This window comes from Saccopteryx bilineata, chromosome 5 (genome assembly GCF_036850765.1).
Source record: "Saccopteryx bilineata isolate mSacBil1 chromosome 5, mSacBil1_pri_phased_curated, whole genome shotgun sequence".
In the NCBI taxonomy this organism is placed as follows: Eukaryota; Metazoa; Chordata; class Mammalia; order Chiroptera; family Emballonuridae; genus Saccopteryx; species Saccopteryx bilineata.
The window spans coordinates 37,479,342-37,500,517 of record NC_089494.1 but is presented as its reverse complement, the minus strand read 5'-3'; the positions used below and the strand labels follow the sequence as shown (position 1 = coordinate 37,500,517).

The following is a 21,176-nucleotide window of genomic DNA, read 5'->3' as shown; positions in this document are numbered from 1 at the left end:
GCTCTTTTAGAGAGTCTGAGTAGAAAGGAACTACACAATAACAAAACAAAAGAAGCCCGGGAGAGTTGTAGAGACTCTGTCTACAGTCACAAACTTTGTCTAAAGTCACAAACTGCATCGTAGAGTCAGATTTAGAATTCAGTTGGGTACATTTTCCATTGGATGCTGTTTCCCTTGCCATCTTAAAGGAAGCTTTGTCCTTACGATGCTGAGACAGTCATCTTCCAGCTCCTTGTCTTACGTTCTTTGTGGAAGGAGTAAGTGGAAAGTACAGTCGCCCTCACCACATCGCAGTCCACTTCTCACTGCCTCACTGTATCGCGGATTTTTAAATTGTATACAGTACTTCTTAGGTGGGCTGTGTGCCTCATATGATGACACATCAAGAGTGCCTGAGTATTTCACTTCTGTTGTGCATATCTATTTATTTCCCTAAAATTATATTAAAATATCTTATACAGAATATTTGAAATAATAGTACAACACAAATACTCTTCATCAGCTTCATGTATGGTGACATCAGTTGTTAAATGTTCTCCTCTTTGCTTTTTCTCTTATCTCTTTTTATTACTAAGGTACTATATAATATTATCATTGTCTCCAGTGACTTTAACAGTGATACAGTGGTATTATCCTATATACAGTTTAATTTTAAAATTCTCTCATCCTAATCATGGCTTTTGCATTTTTTTGGGGGGGGTTTAGGACCCAATCAAGGGTATGCATTGTGAAATCTGGTCTCCTATGTGTCCTTCACTATTTCTCTTGTCTCTTTTTGTCTTCATAGCATTGCCATTGTGGAAGAGCCCAAGCCAACCGTCTAACAGAAATCCTTTTGATTAGATTCAGGTTAAGCACTTTGGGCAATAATAATTACATGGGTGACATTCTCATTGCATGCTGGAGACTCAGGCAGGCAGGGTATGGTTCCAGTCCCCGTGAAGGCCTGGCCACCAGGAACTTCACGTCAGATTTTGTGTTCTAGTCAGGCCTTCACCAGATAAGGGCCACCACCCTTATCAGGGAGGGCAAACTGCTTTACTCAGTCTATCTTATCCAAAAACACCCCCACAGACACACCCAGAAACATATTTGACCCAGTGCCAGGGTACCCTGTACTCAGTCAAGCTGAGACATAAAATTAGGCCCTGCAGTGACGTCCACCACCAGGGTTCTCCATGCCTGGGTGCCTCTCTCCCGCGAGAATGAATGGGGACTCTGTGTGGTGACACTCTGATTGTGAGCATTCTGCTCCCAACAACATTTCACCCAATGGAGCTCTAGATTTTTGAACTGCCAAATGATACTAAAATTGTTCAGGATAATTGAAAAGATGGAGAAAACTTCCTTTTTTTGACAAGAAGCTCCCACAGAGTTGGGTTCAAGGTCAAGGTCCAGATTAAAAAATAAGGCTCACAGATACATGCGGATCGAACAGAGAAGGACAGCTCAGGGCCAGGTGAGGGCAGGAACAGGGCTGCCCTGATTGGCAGCAGGTGCTCATGTAAACCCACAGTCAGGTGGAAATCGGGAAAAACTCCTGCTTTGTTGACCTGACTCTCACCAACGCCAAGGGAGCCGGGCCTCCAGAGAAGAGGGTGGGGTGCTGCGCTGGTGTGCACAGCTCTCATTTTAGCTTAGGAAACTCTGGGCCCCTTCCTGGAGCAAAGACTGTCTTACTTGTGCATGGCGACTTCTTGTTTACAAATGAGCGCATTACAATGCTGGGCCCGGGCTTCCAGTTTATCACCGCATGCGTGGAGCCTGGTGGGCGGGCAGATCCCACGGCAGAAAGATGCCCAGGAAGCACCTCTTCACGTGCAAAACTGCTCACCGGCCGGTGACAGAGACCGATGCTGTGACTTAGCTTTGTCTGGCCAGTAGAAGTCCCACTCTTATGAAAGAAACTTCTCTCCAGTATTCTTCCTTTCAAGTAAAGTTTTGTTGTTGCTTTTGATGTTGTTAAGCCACTATATAATATTTTTAACCAAGCGATGTCACTCACATATGACTTTTTGGCAGAGGTTCCCAAACTACCGCCTGCGGGCTGCATGCGGGCCCCTGAGGCCATTTATCTGGCCCCACTGCACTTCCCAAAGGGGCACCTCTTTCATTGGTGGTCAGTGTTCTGAGAGTAACTGAATGAGAACGAGGTACTGCGCAAAGGATTATGTGGCTGCACAATGGAAGACATCCAAAAGCAGGCCCATAGCTTCCATTGAAATACTGGTCAGTTTGTTGATTTAAATTTACTTGTTCTTTATTTTAAAATTGTATTTGTTCCCGTTTTGTTTTTTTACTTTAAAATAAGATATGTGCAGTGTGCATAGGGATTTGTTCATAGTTTATTTTATAGTCCAGCCCTCCAATGGCCTGAGGGACAGTGAACTGGCCCCTGTGTAAAAAGTTTGAGGACCCCTGCTTTATGGGCTTCTAAATGCTCATCTCATCTTAGGAGTTTTATTTATTCTCCCCCCACCTCTTCCTATCTCACTTCCATGGCTACAGTTCTAGCCACCTTAAATTTTAAAGCATTTGATACTTTTAAAAGAGGGATTTCATACTCTTTTATTGTCACAACAAGGAGGTATTTTGCCAATTTATTTTCTGTACACTGAGTCAAAGGCAAGTCACTGAAAAGTCCAGAGCGATAGCCGGGTTCCTGAGTGCTGGTCTAGTGGCAGGGACCCTAAGTAGAAGGCTCAGCAGCAGCACAGCGTGGCCGCTGGGCTCCCTCCCGCTGGGCTGCTGCGTGTTTCTCAGCCCAGAGCACCCAGCACAGCCCTTACTAGGTCCCAGAGAATGCAGCTACTTTCCTGAGCAACATCTGTTTCATGTGGACATTTTGACTGGTCTGTTTGCCTGTACCACCTCCTCAAAAAACAAAGCAAAAAGATATACTTTTTTTCATGAAGATGGCGCCAAAAGTGAAGAAGGAAGCCCCTGCCCCTCCTAGAGCGAAGACAAAGCAAAGGCGTTGAAGGTTAAGAATGCAGTGCTGAAAGGCATCCAAAACCACACACACAAAAAGAAGATCCGCAGGCCACCCACCTTCTGAGTGCTAAAGGCACTGCACTTTGGAAGACAGCCCAAATACCCTGGGAAGAGTGCCCCCCGGAGAAACAAGACTGACCACGATGACACGGTCAAGTTCCTCCTGACTATGGAGTCAGCCATGCAGAAGATAGAAGACAATAGTACTTGTGTTCACTGTGGATATCAAGGCCAACCAGCACCATATCAAACAGGCTCTGAAGAAGCTCTTTGACAGTGACGTGGCCAAGTTCAATATCCTGATCAGGGCTGATGGAGAGAAGAAGGTATATACTCCATTGACTCCTGACTATGATGCGTTGGATGTTGCCAACAAAATTGGGATCATCTAAACTGAGTCCAGCTGGCTAATTCTAGACATAAAGATTTTACACTAAGAAAAAAAACAAACAAACAAGTTTGCTAGGTTCTTCTCTAATTATTGCTTTAAAAGGTACCAATTTGGGAAGTGTTGGAAATAGGATCAGTGGGAGGATCAATCAAGTTGATTTGTTCATAAACTCTGATCTACAAGAGGTTCAAGCCAATTTTCATGAGACTTTATCTTGAAGAACAGAATTAAGCTTATCAAAAATGTTATAGTTAATATAATGCAAGTAAAGATTGAAACTCCATGTTAGTTTTAGAATGAACAAGAAGAAATAGATTTTTTTTCCTCCATCAAAGGACTTTTGAGTGTGGAGAGGTACCAAATCCTTCTGCATAGTAGAACTTTATTTATTCATCTTAACTACCCAAATAACTATTAGCATTTTAAGAAGTAAACAATTATACTAAATATTCACATATTACTTACAAAATATATTTGAAAAATAAATAATACTTAGATACTTAATCAAATACTCTAAACAATTAAAATTTCCAGTTTAAGAGATCGTCTTATCCTAAGACTGAAAACCATTAAAAACAGCCCAAACTCAAACAAGGTTGAGTACTAATCATTGCTGTCACTATGATTCATTGACCTGGTGCAGTGGTTTTCAAACTTTTTGAAGTTGGGGTATATTTAAAATTCTACAAATAATTGTAGGTGCACTATATACAAATTTCTGAGAAATATGTTATAATAATTAAGTCAAATATTAAAGAAAAAAAATAAAGTCCAACTATGCTTTTATGGTAATTAAACTAAATAAATATGACAAAATTAAATTTATTCTGACATTAAAAAACATTTTTATGTTACAGTTTTTGAGTTATGCTTTTTAGAATTCATAAAAAAGAGGGGTTAAAAAATAAAAAATGATAAAAAAGTTATCTTTTTATATATATAGATACATTCTTAGTAAGATTTAGTAAATTCAGCAGGTCCTGGCATGAATGTGTTAAGTTTTTTCATTCTTGTGTTTATGAGAAACATGAACCTGATGTGTCCTGGCGATTTCTTCAATGTTTGGGCATATGTTTGAAAGGCAAACTCTTATTTCCTCGTCAATACATTGAAGAATTTCTCTCTTTTTACTCTTAATTGTGTTGAGGGTAGAAAATCCTCATAAATAGGATGTTTAAAATTGTAGTAAACTGTTCAAAGTATTTTTTTTAGATATTGCCACATATTCTTCTTTTATAAAAATTCAAAATGCTTCAAGAGACAATTCCTTATGTTTAATCATCAATCCAAAATCCCCACCATACATATCATCTTAACTTTACACCAAACAAAGTATAGAAGAAACTTGCCTCCAGTTTTTTTGGAGAACATGGGGGGTAGTGTAAACAATCCAGCAGCACAGCTTAACAGCCTTTTGCAACCTAATCAGGCAAGTGAGGTGGGAGGTTGGGCAGACTGTCAGCTTACAGCCAATTCCCCACACCTCTGTCCCCCAAAAAATCTAAACTCCAAAAACCCTGTTGGTTTTTTGGTCCCCAACAGGCACATATTTCTCTGGAATACCATAGGGCACACCTAGAAATCTTCTAGGGCACACCAGTGTGCCCTGGTGCACACTTTGAGAACCACTGACCTAGTGTATTAGCATCATTAGAAACGTGCGATCCTTATTTGAATTTTATAGTAATTTGTGGGTTATCTAAAGATATTAGCTCCTGGAAGATGAAGGTTTTTCTGCTTCATAAACCCTTCTCTTCAGATCATTTCTGTTTTATTTTTTCAGCATACCATTGAAGCCTCCTTTTTTTTGGTTATTTTGTGTGATCATCAGTGCTGGTTAATAGCGGGTTCCCATGATGCTGATCAGCCTGTTCTGGGTAGAGTTCCTTCTATTTCACTTCACTCCCAATTATTTTTTTCTATTCTTCAGCATATCCAGAACATATACATATATTGTACACACATGTATATATTTAAACTAATATATAAACTTAATTCATGTATATATATATTCATATATATATATACACATGTACATTGATAGACATCCTTTCCTTAGTGAAATGACAAATATAAATCCTGTTTTGATCCTTTTGTTGTATTAAAACTTCATTTTAACTTTTTTAACTCTTATTTTGAATTCATAAAATATTATAAATTATATCATTATAATTAATCATAATACCAAAAGCAATTTTTATTATTTATATTTGAATTATTACATCTTTCCAGTGAGATCCTCTTAAATGGGACCCTTGATCTTTTGTCATTGTCCCTATTACTCATGGCATTACCCTTGTTTTTGGATATCCACAGAATGATCCTGGCCCATCCTGAGTGCTTTCCTTTAGTCTTTCAACTGTAACTCCCTCCTCTGTCCCTCTCAACACCTACTGTGTTCCCTGACTACCCCTGTGGCCACAGGCAGTCCCACTCTCTAGCTGTCTGTCCAGCCACCTTCCAAGGCAGACTGTGAAATACTTTGCCCGCAATTCATGCAGATCTTCACAGTCCCTTTCACTGGCTCAATCAAAGCCTGCATTTTTTGCAAGACTGGCATTTCCCTTTGCAACCAATGTGCAGTGACTTAGCAATGTATTATTAACCATAGATAACAGAAGACTATCTGGGAAAAACTAATGAATGAAGACTTAAATTGACATGTGGGAAGGACTCAGCCTGGAGGGCTGCTGGAGTAGAGGATGCCTTTTCATTAGTGGTCAGATAATTAGTAAATATTTAATGTTATAATGCCTTTTGCTTTCCTAAGCCATATGGCACTCCTGAAAACTACACAATCAATGCTTGGATGACAAAGATCTGTTTTATTAAATAAATCTGGTGGGCTTAATTCCAAGATGTCTAACCTAACCAACTATTCAAAATATAAAATTAATAATCAACATGATTGGCCATCTGGAAGAGTTGAGCAGCATCCCTTGGTCGACTCTCTGAGACTGGAGAGCGCTCAGGCTGTGAGCTTGGAAGGCTCACAAGCTTCTCAGGTATGTCTATCCGGATCTTGGCTCTTCCTGCTGGTGTTCACCCTTCTACAGTAAGGTAACTGGCAACCCTCCATCTCCTGAAGATGTGACCCACTGAGTAAGATGCCAGCAACACGGGTTCTACCGTTCTTTTTGCCACTTGATATTGGATATGGCTGACAGTCAATACACACAGAATCTAATGTTTTGCCTCATAAAAGGGGACTAGTGAGGCTGGTTTCCATGAGAAGAAGTAGTGGAAACAGGCCATGTTAATGAACAGAAAGGCCAGTGGACAGGCATTTTGCTTTCATCTTTGAAAATTTTGAATTCTAAGGCAAGGTGGCTTCTTTTGGTTAGTGTTTCATAATACGAAGGAAACCCCAGTTTTAGAGTTCCTGGAGAGAGGACGCGTTCCCTCTGTGGAGATTCTGTGTTTTCCTGTAATTCATGGCAGTGTGGTCGCCGGCAGGTTTCCTCTTTGCCAAACATCTCCGAACTCTACATCCCATTGGTTTCACTCTAATTGTTTCTCATTTACCATTTAAGAAAATGTAATCCTTATGCACCATATTCTATAAGTTTAACTACTGAAAATGTTGTTTCATAAGAGCCTTTTGAAGTCCCAAAAAATGTTGGAATAATTTTTATTTCACTTTAAAAATCTTTCTTCCGAGGGGACAAGAAGTTCCATTTTGCCAAGAATAAATGAACTCAAATAGCAAAGGGATCGGTCTTGACTCGAGATGCCAAACCCACAGTGTTTCAGTGGCTTCCTCACTTGGCCAAGTGCATTTTTCAGGCCTGGGAGTCTGCGCTGGTCTCTAAAGTTTCAGGCGAACATGTTAGTACTTATAAATAATTATTTTAGTATGCCAGTTGTGCTTAATGTAAAAAGTTTGGCTTAATTTTTGAGCCAATTTGAGTGTACAGGCAAGCAAGATAGAGATTATTGATTTTACAAGTCAGCCCTTTATTAAGGTTTGTTAAAGTTACATGAAAAAAATATTGAAATGATTTCCTCTTTGGTATTTCCTTTAATGTCCTTACTTTCTTCTTTCATATTACAGTAGGATAATTTAAGTCTTTGTTTTCATGACCAGGTTCTGCAGAATTTTCTAAGAGTGTTTTCTGAAAGCAAAATTATGGTAAACAACATAACTAATGTTGGCAGCCATGAAAAACCCATGGAGACTTCAAAGGAAGTGTCATTTTGTGTCATATGAAGGCTCATCATTCTCAAAGAAAATTCTCTAAGATGAATACAAAATAAAAGCAATAGCAAATTCTTTGACCATTTTAAGACAAGCTGTTGATTAGGGAAAAATAAATACTATTCATTCCATTTCAGTTTTGTGTGTTATTATTATTGTTGCTGTCATCGCTATTTTATAAGAATTCAATTAAATATTTATTGAACAAACGCAGAATAAATGAACAAAGGGATGTTTAAACCTGAAGATGCAATAAACAACCTCAAATATTCAGAAGGCTGTCAAACACAAAAATGAAAGACTTATTCAGTATTTGTCCAAAAGGCAGAACTTGAATTAAGGGATAAATATAGGCAACCAACAGGCTGCAGGATAGTTGTACAAAGTCTATCCCTTACCTTAATCACTTCTTTCGCAATAGAACTCATTCTACACATAGGTTTCCCCTCTTCTGAAAGGAATTATTACCATTAATATTTCTTCTGCACATCTTAAGGAAGTCCCATTTTTATGCACGCCCTCCATTGCCGGGAATGGATGCTCTCACACTATTGGGAAGGAATCTAAAGTTAACAAACTGATTCTCTAAGGAAATGATCTGTTCCTCAGGTGTATTTCAGCATCCTGTATCAGTGACCCTCAAGAGGTAGAGAGAGAAAACAGAATATTCTCCAAAGAGGATGAATTAGAATTACCCCCAATTCAGACACTGCCCCCTGGGGACGGTCCTCCTCAAACCCCAGATGAACCCCTGCCACTGTGAACCAATGCTCTAGATAGGAGTGTGTATGGTGTGGGGCGGGGCAGACTGCTGCCCAGCCCTGTGCTGCCTGGGGCAGCAGAGCTGGGTTTGCGAATCCCCAGGAAATACAAACTGACGTGTTATCCTGACGGCTTCATACAAACTGGCAGACATTACCAAATGAGAACTTTCCCAACTATTAGGTATGATGTTTAAGGACAAAATAAATATAATATGCTTTATGTTACATATGTATTTTATCACATCCTCAGTAAAGAATGCTGAGGTGCTTAATCCATCCAGTAAATTGAAAACAAACATTTTACATTTTTGTATTTGCCCAGACACTGACGGTGGACCTTGAGCCAGGATGAGATATCAGTTTTTGAGCAAAGCCACATAATGGGTAAGCCCAGCTAGCTGCTGCTCACTGGGAACGGGTGGACCTGGGCTCGGTTCTGCAGAAGGAGGAAACCTGGTAAGGGAGACATCCCCGGCTCCACAGCTGGCTTTATGGGCATAACTGTTTTTGCGGTGGAGCTGGCTGGCTATCCTTGTTCTATTGTACCTTTCATAGCCTCTTCTCCAGGGAGCCTGACAAAAGCTGCAAAGTCCTGGGTGAGTATTGAGGTGGATGCTTGCGTGCCCAGGGTGAAGACTGTCTCCTTGTTGCCTCTCTAAGCACTTCCGCGACCAGTTGGACCATCTCAGGCCACAGGTGAGCGGCGATGGTCGTACAGAGTCCAGGGCAATGTCTCTGCCAGATTCTCTGTCAGACTGACCAAATCCTCTCGAGTTTAGAATTTGCAGATTTTATAGCAGAAGGTGTTCTTTTCCAAAGATATCTTGTATTATTGAGGTTCTTATAGAGCAGATATAAAGTTAGAAGCTGACTATACACTGGGGGTGTAACAAATAAATATTCTGGGAGTCTTGAGCCCTGGTTCTCACATTGATCCAGAAACTTGCGGAAAGTAAAGGCACTTCCTGCCACCATGGCCCCGGGCATCTTTCCAGCTGGTCCCACTGCCACACCTTCCCGATAGCCAGAGAGACTGTCACTGTCATTATTGTTATTCTCATCCTCACCCCACTCTCATCCTTGTCGCCGTTATCACCCCTCTGTTGGTTCATACCACCCTGTCCTCTTTTACCCAGTCCTCTTCCACCCACTGCCCCCCATTCTTGTCAGTGCTACATACTCCTGAGCTCTGAGACTGTCCTGAGGCCGTCCTGAGACTGTCCTGAGACTGTCCTGAGGCCGTCCTGAGACTGTCCTGAGGCTGTCCTGAGGCCGTCCTGAGGCCGTCCTGAGACCGTCCTGAGGCCGTCCTGAGGCCGTCCTGAGGCCGTCCTGAGACTGTCCTGAGGCCGTCCTGAGGCCGTCCTGAGACTGTCCTGAGGCCGTCCTGAGGCTGTCCTGAGCCTGTCCTGAGGCCGTCCTGAGACTGTCCTGAGGCCGTCCTGAGACTGTCCTGAGGCTGTCCTGAGGCCGTCCTGAGACTGTCCTGAGACTGTCCTGAGGCTGTCCTGAGACTGTCCTGAGACTGTCCTGAGACTGTCCTGAGGCTGTCCCGAGGCCGTCCCGAGGCCGTCCCGAGACTGTCCCGAGGCCGTCCCGAGACCGTCCCGAGGCTGTCCCGAGGCTGTCCCGAGACTGTCCCGAGACCGTCCCGAGATTGTCCTGAGGCTGTCCCGAGGCTGTCCCGAGACTGTCCCGAGGCCGTCCCGAGACCGTCCCGAGGCCGTCCCGAGACTGTCCCGAGACTGTCCTGAGGCTGTCCCGAGACTGTCCCGAGGCCGTCCTGAGACCGTCCTGAGACTGTCCCGAGACTGTCCCGAGGCTGTCCTGAGACTGTCCTGAGACTGTCCTGAGATTGTCCTGAGGCCGTCCTCAGACTGTCCTGAGGCCGTCCCGAGATTGTCCTGAGGCCGTCCTGAGACTGTCCTGAGACTGTCCTGAGACTGTCCTGAGGCCGTCCTGAGACTGTCCTGAGGCCGTCCTGAGACTGTCCTGAGGCTGTCCTGAGGCCGTCCTGAGGCTGTCCTGAGACTGTCCTGAGGCCGTCCTGAGGCCGTCCTGAGGCTGTCCTGAGGCCGTCCTGAGACTGTCCTGAGGCCGTCCTGAGACTGTCCTGAGGCCGTCCTGAGGCTGTCCTGAGCCTGTCCTGAGGCCGTCCTGAGACTGTCCTGAGGCCGTCCTGAGGCCGTCCTGAGGCCGTCCTGAGGCTGTCCTGAGCCTGTCCTGAGACTGTCCTGAGGCCGTCCTGAGGCTGTCCTGAGCCTGTCCTGAGGCCGTCCTGAGACTGTCCTGAGGCCGTCCTGAGGCTGTCCTGAGGCCGTCCTGAGGCCGTCCTGAGACTGTCCTGAGACCGTCCTGAGGCTGTCCTGAGGCCGTCCTGAGGCCGTCCTGAGACTGTCCTGAGACTGTCCCGAGACTGTCCCGAGGCCGTCCCGAGGCCGTCCCGAGACTGTCCCGAGGCCGTCCCGAGACCGTCCCGAGGCTGTCCCGAGGCTGTCCCGAGGCTGTCCCGAGACTGTCCCGAGATTGTCTCGAGACCGTCCTGAGACTGTCCCGAGGCCATCCCGAGACCGTCCCGAGGCTGTCCCGAGACTGTCCTGAGACTGTCCTGAGATTGTCCTGAGGCCGTCCTCAGACTGTCCTGAGGCCGTCCTGAGATTGTCCTGAGGCCGTCCCGAAGCTGTCCCGAGGCCGTCCCGAGACTGTCCTGAGACTGTCCCGAGATTGTCCCGAGGCCGTCCCGAGATTGTCCTGAGGCCGTCCCGAGGCCGTCCCGAGACTGTCCCGAGACTGTCCCGAGACTGTCCCGAGACCGTCCCGAGATTGTCCCGAGGCCATCCTGAGACTGTCCTGAGACTGTCTTGAGACTGTCCCGAGGCCGTCCGAGGCTGTCCCGAGGCTGTCCCGAGGCCGTCCTGAGACCGTCCCGAGGCTGTCCCGAGGCCGTCCCGAGGCTGTCCCGAGGCCATCCTGAGACTGTCCTGAGACTGTCCCGAGACTGTCCCGAGGCCGTCCCGAGGCTGTCCCGAGGCTGTCCTGAGGCTGTCCTGAGGCCGTCCTGAGACTGTCCTGAGACTGTCCCGAGACTGTCCCGAGGCCGTCCCGAGGCTGTCCTGAGGCTGTCCTGAGGCTGTCCTGAGGCCGTCCTGAGACTGTCCTGAGACTGTCCCGAGGCCGTCCCGAGGCTGTCCCGAGGCTGTCCTGAGGCTGTCCTGAGGCCGTCCTGAGACTGTCCTGAGACTGTCCCGAGACTGTCCCGAGGCCGTCCCGAGGCTGTCCTGAGGCTGTCCTGAGGCTGTCCTGAGGCCGTCCTGAGACTGTCCTGAGGCTGTCCTGAGACTGTCCTGAGGCCGTCCCGAGACTGTCCTGAGGCTGTCCTGAGACTGTCCTGAGACTGTCCTGAGATTGTCCTGAGGCCGTCCTCAGACTGTCCTGAGACTGTCCTGAGACTGTCCTGAGGCCGTCCTGAGACTGTCCTGAGGCCGTCCTGAGGCAGACTGTCACCAGACCATTAACTGCAGGTTTTCTGACTGCTCAGTATTCAGGACAGCAGCTGGCATGAGACACCCAGCACCTTAAATCCACATCTAGGTGGTAATTACTCAGGGAGGGCCAACTGTGTGCCAGGTGTTGGTGCCACGACATGCTTTGTAGGCAAGGTGAACCCAAAGGGACTGAGCATTGTAATAATAGGGTGCATGTGAAGAAGCCTCCAGAGGTGGCAGTGATGAATGCCTCTGCAAGGGGTGGGAGGGAAGGCTTCCCAGGAGGAGAAACATTCACACTGATAGACAGGAATGTAGGGCAGACAGGGGGAGAAGACCGTTTCAGAAGAAGTAGCCACTGTGCAAGGGTGTGCAGTGGGAAACAACAGGACGTGGTTGAAGAAAGTCAAGTGATCATGTGTTGAAAGCAGGCCAGTGGCAAAGAGGAGGCCCAAGACAGCTCCCAGAGGGTGGAAGCCGGTGAGTGGCACGAGGCAGGGCTTCTGGAGGAAAGATGGGGCTGGCTGCTGGGACGGATGCCGAGACGGGGACTGGCTTAACGTCACCAGGGAGGCAACCGCCAATTGAAAGAGATAGATTGAGGAGTTACAGTGCGGGGTGAGAGGAGGGCAGGTTTCAGTGTTTTGATGAGCTGAAGGGACCACAGTAACTGTGTAACTTACAGCGAAGGGCAGTGAGTGCAAGTTCTGTTGACTTAGATGACCCCAGGCCCTAGTTTTATTCAGGCCTGGAAGTGGTTGTTACTCCTTAGTCCTCGTGCAACTCCTGCCTTTCTGGACCAGTAGGCCCTAGCTCCTTGTCAAGGCTACTTTGAGCCTGGCTCTCTCAGATATACATAGTACATAAAAACATTATCTAGCTATCTATCTTCTAAAACATAGGTAACATATATAAAATATATGTTAAATACATATGTAGATATAAAATACATATAATGTTTGTGTATATCAGTTAAGGTTTTCCAGAGAAATAGAAACAATTATATATATATACTGGAAAGTTCTGTCCGTTTTTGGAATAAAACAAAATACAAATTTTTCTTACCGTTAATAAACTTTATTAAATAATATAATTGCCATTATTATTAATGATTTCTTGCCAGTGTGAGGGTAATTTGTATATCCCATTTTTGAAAAATGTTTTATCTTTTGATGCGAAAAATTGAACCAGTGCTTGTTTGATATCTTCTCCATTTTTGAATTTTTTGCCCTTCAAAAAATTTTGTAAGGACAAAAACAAGTGATAGTCAGAGGGTGTTAAGTCCAGGGAATATGGTGGATGTGACAGAGATTCTGTAGCATTTCTTCCTTGTTGAAATTTGTAAAAATTATAGTGGCGTAAATGAACTTTATCAGTAGCTATGGGTACACTATCGCTTCACACATAAGACTAACGTGAATCAACTTTGTTTTAGTTAATTTGCTACGTCAGTATGTATACATTAAGTGATAAAAATAGAGAGGCACACATGTGCCAAATAAACATGTGCTTACGTGTCGAAACTTGTGATAGAAACGGACAGAACTTTCTGAAAGATGAATTTTCTTGAATTGGCTCATGCAATTATTTAGTGCGGTGGGTCAGCAGGTTAGGGACCCAGAGAAATCAATGTTATAGTTCAAATCCAGAAACTGCTTACTGCAGAATTAATAGAATTCATTTGCTGAAGCAGGCTGTTCCTTGTGTTCTGTGTAAGCCTTCAACTGATTGGATGAGGCCCACTCACATTATGAAGGGCAATCTGCTTTACTCCAAGTCCACTGATTTAAATGTTAATCTCATTCAAAGGCATGCTCACAGAAACATCCAGAATAATGTTTGACCACATATCTGGGTACTGTGGCCCAGCCAAGTGGACATATAAAACGAACCATCACAATATATATGCATTGTCTCCATCAGATCTGAGTATATCTCCCACATCTATTTTCTTACAAGTCTTATAAATGCTTCTCTTTTTTCTTTTTTCCTATCTTTCTTGTCAAAAATGATGGTTTTGCTCTTGGTGGGCTAGACCAGGAGACATTGAAGGTTTCTTCTTGTCTCTATTGGGCACCGAGCCTCTGCACTCAACCACAACAGGTGCTCCCTCTAGTCTGGATGGGTCACAGAGCAGGTGGAGTCTGTTTGGCTCCCCCTGAATGCCCGTGCCGGCATGAACTCTGGTGCTCAGGAGGTGACGCTGACACACATGTCTCTAGAGCCCAGTTCCTGGATGGACTCCTTTCTTCCGCCTCTGGTCCTTATCACCTTGCATAAGTGGCCCTTGTGATTTAGTTTCCTCTTGTGCAAAATAGGGATTATAATAACACCTGTTTTGAGGCTGTCATGAAATGATGCTTGCAAGGCCCCTGAGAGAGGGCCTGGAATATAGGAAGTGTTCAAAATGTTAGCTCATTATTTGTTATCAGTATATGCTCATTGAATGAATAAATGAACACTAAACCCAAATCTGTCTCCCACTGCCTGCACCCATTAAAAATGACCCCATATCTAAACACCTCCATTTTGCTCAGCCTCACAAAATTAGTATTAACCAGAGATATATATTAGAGAAAGTGATTTATTCTAAAGAATTGGCTCATGGGACAGTAGGGTGGCAAGTTCAAAATCTTTCGGGCAGCTGGCAGGCTAGAAAATCAGGCAAGGGTTGATGTTGAATCTTGAGTTTGAATTCTGCAGGGCAGCATGGAGGGTTCTGGTTTCAGTCTGGAGGAAAATTGCTTCTTTGAGACACAGTCTTTGCTCTTAGGCCTTCCCCTCATTGGACAAGGCCCACCCACATTATAGAGATTAATGGCCTTACTCTAAGTTTACTGATTTAATATGGATCACCTCTAAGAAATACCTTCATAACAACATCTAGCCTTGTGTTTGATCCAACAGCTGGGCAGCAGAGCCTCACCAAGCTGACATATAAAATTCACCATCATAAAAATATTGCTTCACTCTCTTTCTGTGTTTTCCCACAGAAGGCAGAGTTCTGGTGTGCCCTATAACTTGATGATTTTACATATTTGTGTTTGGTTTCTTTGTGTCCTTGTCAGACTAGGGTATGTTTTTAGTGTTGTACAGTTTGAAATTAGGTTTTATGCACATCAGACTGTTTTATTTGCTCGCTCAACTATCTTGAGAGATACAGAGGTTCTATGAACCCTCGTCACAGCGTAGGACATGGGAGCTCAGAGAAGCTCCCACTTGCTCCAGGGTAAAGGCCTGCTCAGCTCCCTCCACCTGGATTTGGGGTTCTGCTGCTCTGGCCTTTCCCCCAAACCATGCTGACTTTTCAGGGGGACTGCTTTATGTGCTTAGGAATTCAAGTAAGATGCAACGACCAGTTCCTACTCTCAAGGGGCCCCTGCTAACAATCAGCTAGTACTTTACAAATACCATCAATTTAACTTTAATAAAGCCATGAGCAAAATATTTTTGAAACTCTGAGGAGGGAGATTCCATTCTAACCAGAAATGGGGAAGGTTATTAAAGTGCCATTGCGAGAATTGAAGAATTCAACAACGGTCTTCTAATTTCAGGCCGACTGTGATGCTGTCTCATTTTCTGTACCCGTCATTGGCATTATTACTTGTTTATCCAGACGGTGATAAATTTAATGATTAAGATAACTTGGCCCAACTCCTATCTGGGAGGAAGGAGTGGGAGAAAGCTGGGAAGAAGGAGAAGGGAAACAGTAAGTAAGGTCCTTGCATGTTCCTTTTTGTTTTAATTACTGAAAAGCCAATTTTAAAAAAAGGTAAGGTTGGCATCCTGTGAGGATAACATCTGTATTATGATGTTTGACTTACAAAGTGCAGAAGACCTTGTGTGCAGTGTATGCACAGGTTTGCATGAGTTTCTGTGAGTGTGTGTGTCTCACGGGGAATGAAAAAATGACCTAGGGCTGTTGGTCCTGGTGAATTGTCCTCCAAAATGCAGACCACAACTTTCTAGGTTTGTCTTGATAGTTTTGAACTTACCTCTAATTTCAGACTAACTCTCAGGATCTGAAAAATAAAAATATTACCAAGAATGAAGGTATTATTGGTGTAATTGCTTTAAGATCTGCATTAAAATTACACACTACATTGACTAATCACTGAATCTTTTTTTTTTTAAGGTGAGAGGAGGGGAGATAGTGAGTCAGGCTCCCACATGCATCCCAACCAAGATCCACCAGGCAACCCCATCAGGGAAACCAATGCTCAAGTACCAAGCTATTTTTAGTGCCTGAGGCCAATGCACTCCAACAGCATTATCTTCAGTGACTGAGGCTCAAACTAATTGAGTCATCGGCTGAAGGAAGGGAAGAGGAAGAGAAGGGGGAGAAGGCAGGGGGGAGAAGCAAATGGTTGCTTCTCCTGTGTGCCCTTACTGGGAATCAGACCTAGGATGTCCTTACACCAGCTTTTGCCCTATCCACTGAGCCACTGGCCAGGGCCATCACTACATCTTTTTATTTGCACCCTTTTCCTTGAGCATTTTATCATGTGCTATCTCATGAATAATTACTGTAACACGGTAAGAATTCTCACCATTTTACTGATGATGATGCTGAGATTCAGAGAAATGACCAGACTTGAGCAAGGTCCGTGGCTAGAACTCGGCAGAGTTGTGATTGAAAGCCCAGCTTTCTGCTTTTACGTCAGATGTTCTTCAGCCTCCCAGCTGCCTCTGCTGATACTGGCTTCCAATTGCTTCTCTTTGTTCTCAATGGTTGTCAGTCTCTCCTACAACTTACAAGGTATTATTTTGCCTTCACATCTTCTGGAAGCTTCTTAAATAGCCCTTATTTGTCAGTTTGCCAGTCTTCTTGCCTTTGGAGTTAAATTTAGTGAATTCATTTGGGGAGTTTAATGATAGATTTAGGAGAAATAAAGCCCAGGCTCCAGATGCACACAGTTGTATATATGAGTGCTATTCAAATATAAATTGGGTGGCTAGATTTTGATGTATGCTATTTGAACTAAATTTTAATAATTAGAAATAAAGATAGGCTCAGAAAGTTTGTGATATAGATGTCAATTCATATTTTATGGTATGTACACCAAACAAGGAAATAACCAAGGTGGATGCCTTTGTAGATCTGAATTGGGGAAATGAACTTTAATACTGTAATTGTCAACATACCACATTACTCTGCATGAAGTCATGTTCTGTCAATTTACTTATGTTTGTTCATTTTTTAAATGGGAATCGCAATGGTGACATTAACAATTGGCATCTTAAACATATATATATATATATATGGCCAATAGCATAGTTTCTGATTTGATTTATAAAATTTTTTTTGCATAATATTTTCAATGAAAATCTGAGTCAAAATTCATAAATTAAAAAAATATTTGGAGAAGAGACACTTTAAAACTAAAATTATGAAAGATTAATGGATCCATATAAATACCTATTCTCTGTAAAATCAAAAGAAATTGCTTTTGTTTATAATCATCTACAGAGAAGACAGCTCAGATACTGTGAGTCAAATGGGTAGAGGAATGTTTATTTAAAATTTTATAACATAGTATATATTTTAACTGTGTGGTAATTTTATCACCAGTATAACTCATGTAGAGAGGGGAGTTTGATTTTTACTGAGTATTCTTGCAATTTTGAGGGTTGAATGACATACCGTGGGGGAGAATTGTTTAAAAAATTCTGACCAAACCTCTTTCAAAATGGACACAAGAGGGCGCCAAGCCTCCATGTCAAATGTGCAGCGGCTCAGGGAGATTTATAGGACGAAATAAACTCTGGCACTTAAAAATGAAGCCATGTTTATTTTATTCTGGGTAATATATTATGCACCTGCTTGTTTTATTTTTTCAGACTGATTTGTGTCAAATGACTTTCCAGAAATATGTCACGTGTATTATTTTGTATAAATTATATTCCATGATATAATGAAGTTTTACTTTATTGTCCTTACTCTAAAGGGAATTAAGAAAATGTAACAAGTTGTCACATACATTTTAAAGCATTTTTCTTTGTAACTTGCTAAGAAACTGTTATTGGTCATGAGCTATTAACTGCTGGCACGCATACATATATACCATACCACAGACACTCCTTTGTTAGAAGCCAAGCCTAGTGAATCTTTGTCCAGAGGGCTCAGGGGCTAGTTTAGGGTTGAATCTTCCGGGGGGGGGGGAAGGATGTAAAATGGCATCTGAAGGAAGTGGAGTTTGCTGTTGATGAGGAGGAAAATGAAGGCATTTTTGCCAGGCAAATACTTGGCTTGTGTGTGAGTTTGCAAAGGCTGCCATACCAAAATACCACAGACTGGGCAGCTTAAACAACAGAAATTTATTTTCTTACATTTCTGGAGGCTAGAAGTCCAAGATCAAGGTGCTGGCAGGGCTGATTTCTCCCGAGGCCGCTCTCCTTGGCTTGCAGGTGGCCTTCCCGGCTCTGTGTCCTCACATGGCCTTTCCACTGCGTGCCTGCAGCCCTGGTGTCTCTCTGTGTGCCTCAATTCCCTCTATTTAGGAGAACATCAGTCACATTGGATTAGAGCCCACCTTAAGGGCCTTCTTTTAACATATCTACCTCTTTAAGAGCCCTATCTCTGAATGCAGTCACATCCTGGGTACTGAGGGTTAGGGCTTTTACATTTGCATTTGGGAGGACACACTTCAGCTCCTAACAACTTAGTTCTTTATTTGAGTACGTTTAACAGGGAGGGAGTAATAGTTTGCCTTCTGTGTGGGTGTTTATTGACTGGCTTCCCGTGAAACCACTGTTGTACACTACGCACATCGGATGCTCGATAGACGTTTGTGGAATAGGTGAATTTCTGCTTTGAAAAGTTACACATTTTACTCTGCTCAGTCTTGCCTGAGATCCTCAATGGCCTGACAGGTAGTAATTAACTGCTGAAAGAAAGGCATAAATACTTCCTTTTAAACATTGACATTAGGTCCATCTGGTGAAAGAAAAGCGTAAGGCAAATAAAGAGTTCAGGAAATGCTGAAATTTCTTTGAAATAATTTCATTGAAAATTAACAACTTCATTATTATGAAAACAGATTGCAATTTACACATAATGGCCAATCATCTAGCTTTCCTGACCTTTGATGAAACCCTTCCTACGCAGGGTGATCTGCTTTTTACCTCACCATAATGGTTCTCCATCGCTTCCGAGGTTAATTTGCCTTTCAGACTTCAATGCTTAAAGATAATACATTTAACTCAATTATAAGCATTCGTCTTGTTCACAGTACGGTTTCTTCTGCCCCGCAGCCTGCCCGACACTTCTGCTCCGGTGCCCACCCCTTGTTTGAGGTGTAATAACTGAGTTCTTTGCAACTGGAGTAGTTGCTCAGGCTCTCCAAAACTTGAGCAGAGGCCAGCAGGGGCAGATATCAACAACTCCTATTTTTCCATAAGTGTTCTGTTATTTCAGAAAGAATTTCTGGCCACATAGACACAGAGTGAGGTCTCCTAGGTGGACCAGGTATGAGAGAGTCAGCAGGCTGGTCTCACAAGACAGCTGCCATCTCCACTGCTTTACAGGAGCTGGGTGCTTTAGGGTCTGTGGACAGCAGGCAGGTGGCCCAGCTTGCCCAGTCTACAAGAGCTTTGTAAGGGGCACCGGAGTGAGTGAGGGAACTTCAACTTGGCTGTGACATGTCGTGAGCAAGGGAGCATCCCTGAAAGGACTCATTCGCACACATTTCTCTTTCCACAATGCCAGGGATTAGGCGAGACTTCCCCAATGAACCAGTAATCACACACAGGTTACACAAAGAAAGGGGAGCTTACCTGATAGAATCAAGCCGAGTGAGCGTCCAGCGTGAAGTTCCCGTCACTGGTGGCATCTACAGGTAGAGAGGCAGATGTTGGTCTCAAGCCGGGTGGCTGCAGTGGCACCACTGTGGGGTGGCATAGAATTCCAGCAGGCCTCCGGGTGGGACATGTGGTACAGCCAAACTCAAACATAGGGTGGCTGGAGCTCCGAGTTCTTACAGCTCACAAGGGGTTGAGGTCCCGCTCACGTTGGTGTCTAGATGGAGTCCTTATCCAAGTGTCCAGATTTGTGGTTTTAGGTATTTTGGGCCCTTACTAAGGTATTCCTGTCACACCCCATTGCCTCAGTATTGAGATAGCACTTAACATAACTGTCATGGCTGACGGGACTCCATATTGGATTGTCAAAGGTCTCCACAAAGTCCACTCTGCCATTGCTCTATACCAGGGGTCCCCAAACTACAGCCCGTGGGCCACATGCGGCCCCCTGAGGCCATTTATCCGGCCCCCACCGCACTTCCGGAAGGGGCACCTCTTTCATTGGTGGTCAGTGAGAGGAGCATAGTTCCCATTGAAATACTGGTCAGTTGGTTGATTTAAATTTACTTGTTCTTTATTTTAAATGTTATATTTGTTCCTGTTTTGTTTTTTTACTTTAAAATAAGATATGTGCAGTGTGCATAGGGATTTGTTCATAGTTTTTTTTATAGTCCGGCCCTCCAATGGTCTGAGGAACAGTGAACTGGCTCCCTGTGTAAAAAGTTTGGGGACCCCTGCTCTATACACTACTTATAATGGTATTCTCTCCCTTGGAGCATGGAAGGTTTGTGTTTCTCCAGAAACCTGATGGATTAGCTGTTGATTTTCTAAATCTCAAATTCTTTAATCTGGTAAATGATACGGTGAATAGTTGTCTTTGTATTTGAAAGAAGCTCCTCACCTTTAGAGGGTCATCTTTAACCGTCCCCTAACCTTTCGAAAAAAAAAATTGCTTCTTCTTCTCGTCTCTTAGAATCCCCTTTTCCAGGCTACTGTGATAAATAAAGTTCTTGATACTTTCTTTCACAAAAGACTTTCAAAAACCCTTTATGCTGGCAGGGAGTTAACTCATGAATAAATGGATAATAATAACGGCTGACATTTTTGGAGCGCTGACTGTTTGGCAGGCACTGAGCTGGGGGATTTGCTCAAATTATCTCACTTGATCCTCTCAACAGCTTTACAATAAAGCCCACTTCACAAAACAGGAGATTAAAGCTTCTACTAGGTCACAGGATTAGGAGGCGGAAATGTGGGACTGCAGTCCCGAAGAAGGGAAATGGGTTTGGAATTAAAATCCATGACTTTGAAATACACACAGAGGTGGGAAGTTAAAAATCTCACTTTTGGCCCTGGCTGGGTAGGTCAGTTGGTTGGAGTGGTGTCCTGATACATCAAGCTTGTGGGTCGATCCCTGGTCAGGGCACATACAAGAACCAACCAACGAATGCATAAGTAAGTGGAACAAATCTATATCTCTGGCGCTCTCTCTCTCTCTCTCTTTCTCTCAAATTACTAACACTTAACAAAGGTGTGTTAGGATC

The 21,176-nt window shown here is 43.8% G+C and overlaps 1 protein-coding gene and 2 pseudogenes across 1 annotated transcript; 1 reads left to right on the top strand and 2 right to left on the bottom strand.

Moving 5' to 3' along the window:
* Positions 1-2,915: 2,915 nt before the first annotated feature.
* LOC136306342 (large ribosomal subunit protein uL23-like) lies at positions 2,916-3,386 on the top strand (annotated as a pseudogene).
* Positions 3,387-8,703: 5,317 nt separating this feature from the next.
* Positions 8,704-9,334, bottom strand: LOC136306391 (COP9 signalosome complex subunit 8 pseudogene; annotated as a pseudogene).
* Positions 9,335-9,455: 121 nt separating this feature from the next.
* On the bottom strand, positions 9,456-18,978 carry LOC136306456 (hornerin-like). Its single transcript, XM_066233030.1, has 3 exons — positions 18,958-18,978; positions 15,828-15,854; positions 9,456-11,834 (listed from the first exon to the last, which is right to left on the bottom strand). The coding sequence occupies exons 1-3, from the start codon at positions 18,976-18,978 to the stop codon at positions 9,456-9,458; spliced, it is 2,427 nt and encodes an 808-aa protein (XP_066089127.1).
* Between the last annotated feature and the right edge of the window lie 2,198 nt (positions 18,979-21,176).

Excerpts from the sequence above, each read along its gene's own strand:
- LOC136306456 (XM_066233030.1), bottom strand. The coding sequence starts at position 18,978 with ATGGAGAACCATTATGGTGAG. Across the intron at positions 15,855-18,957 it reads TGGAGAACCATTATGGTGAG|ATCCTGAGAGTTAGTCTGAA; the intron begins GTAAAAAGCAGA and ends TTTATTTTTCAG. Across the intron at positions 11,835-15,827 it reads GAGTTAGTCTGAAATTAGAG|GACGGCCTCAGGACAGTCTC; the intron begins GTAAGTTCAAAA and ends AGTCTGCCTCAG.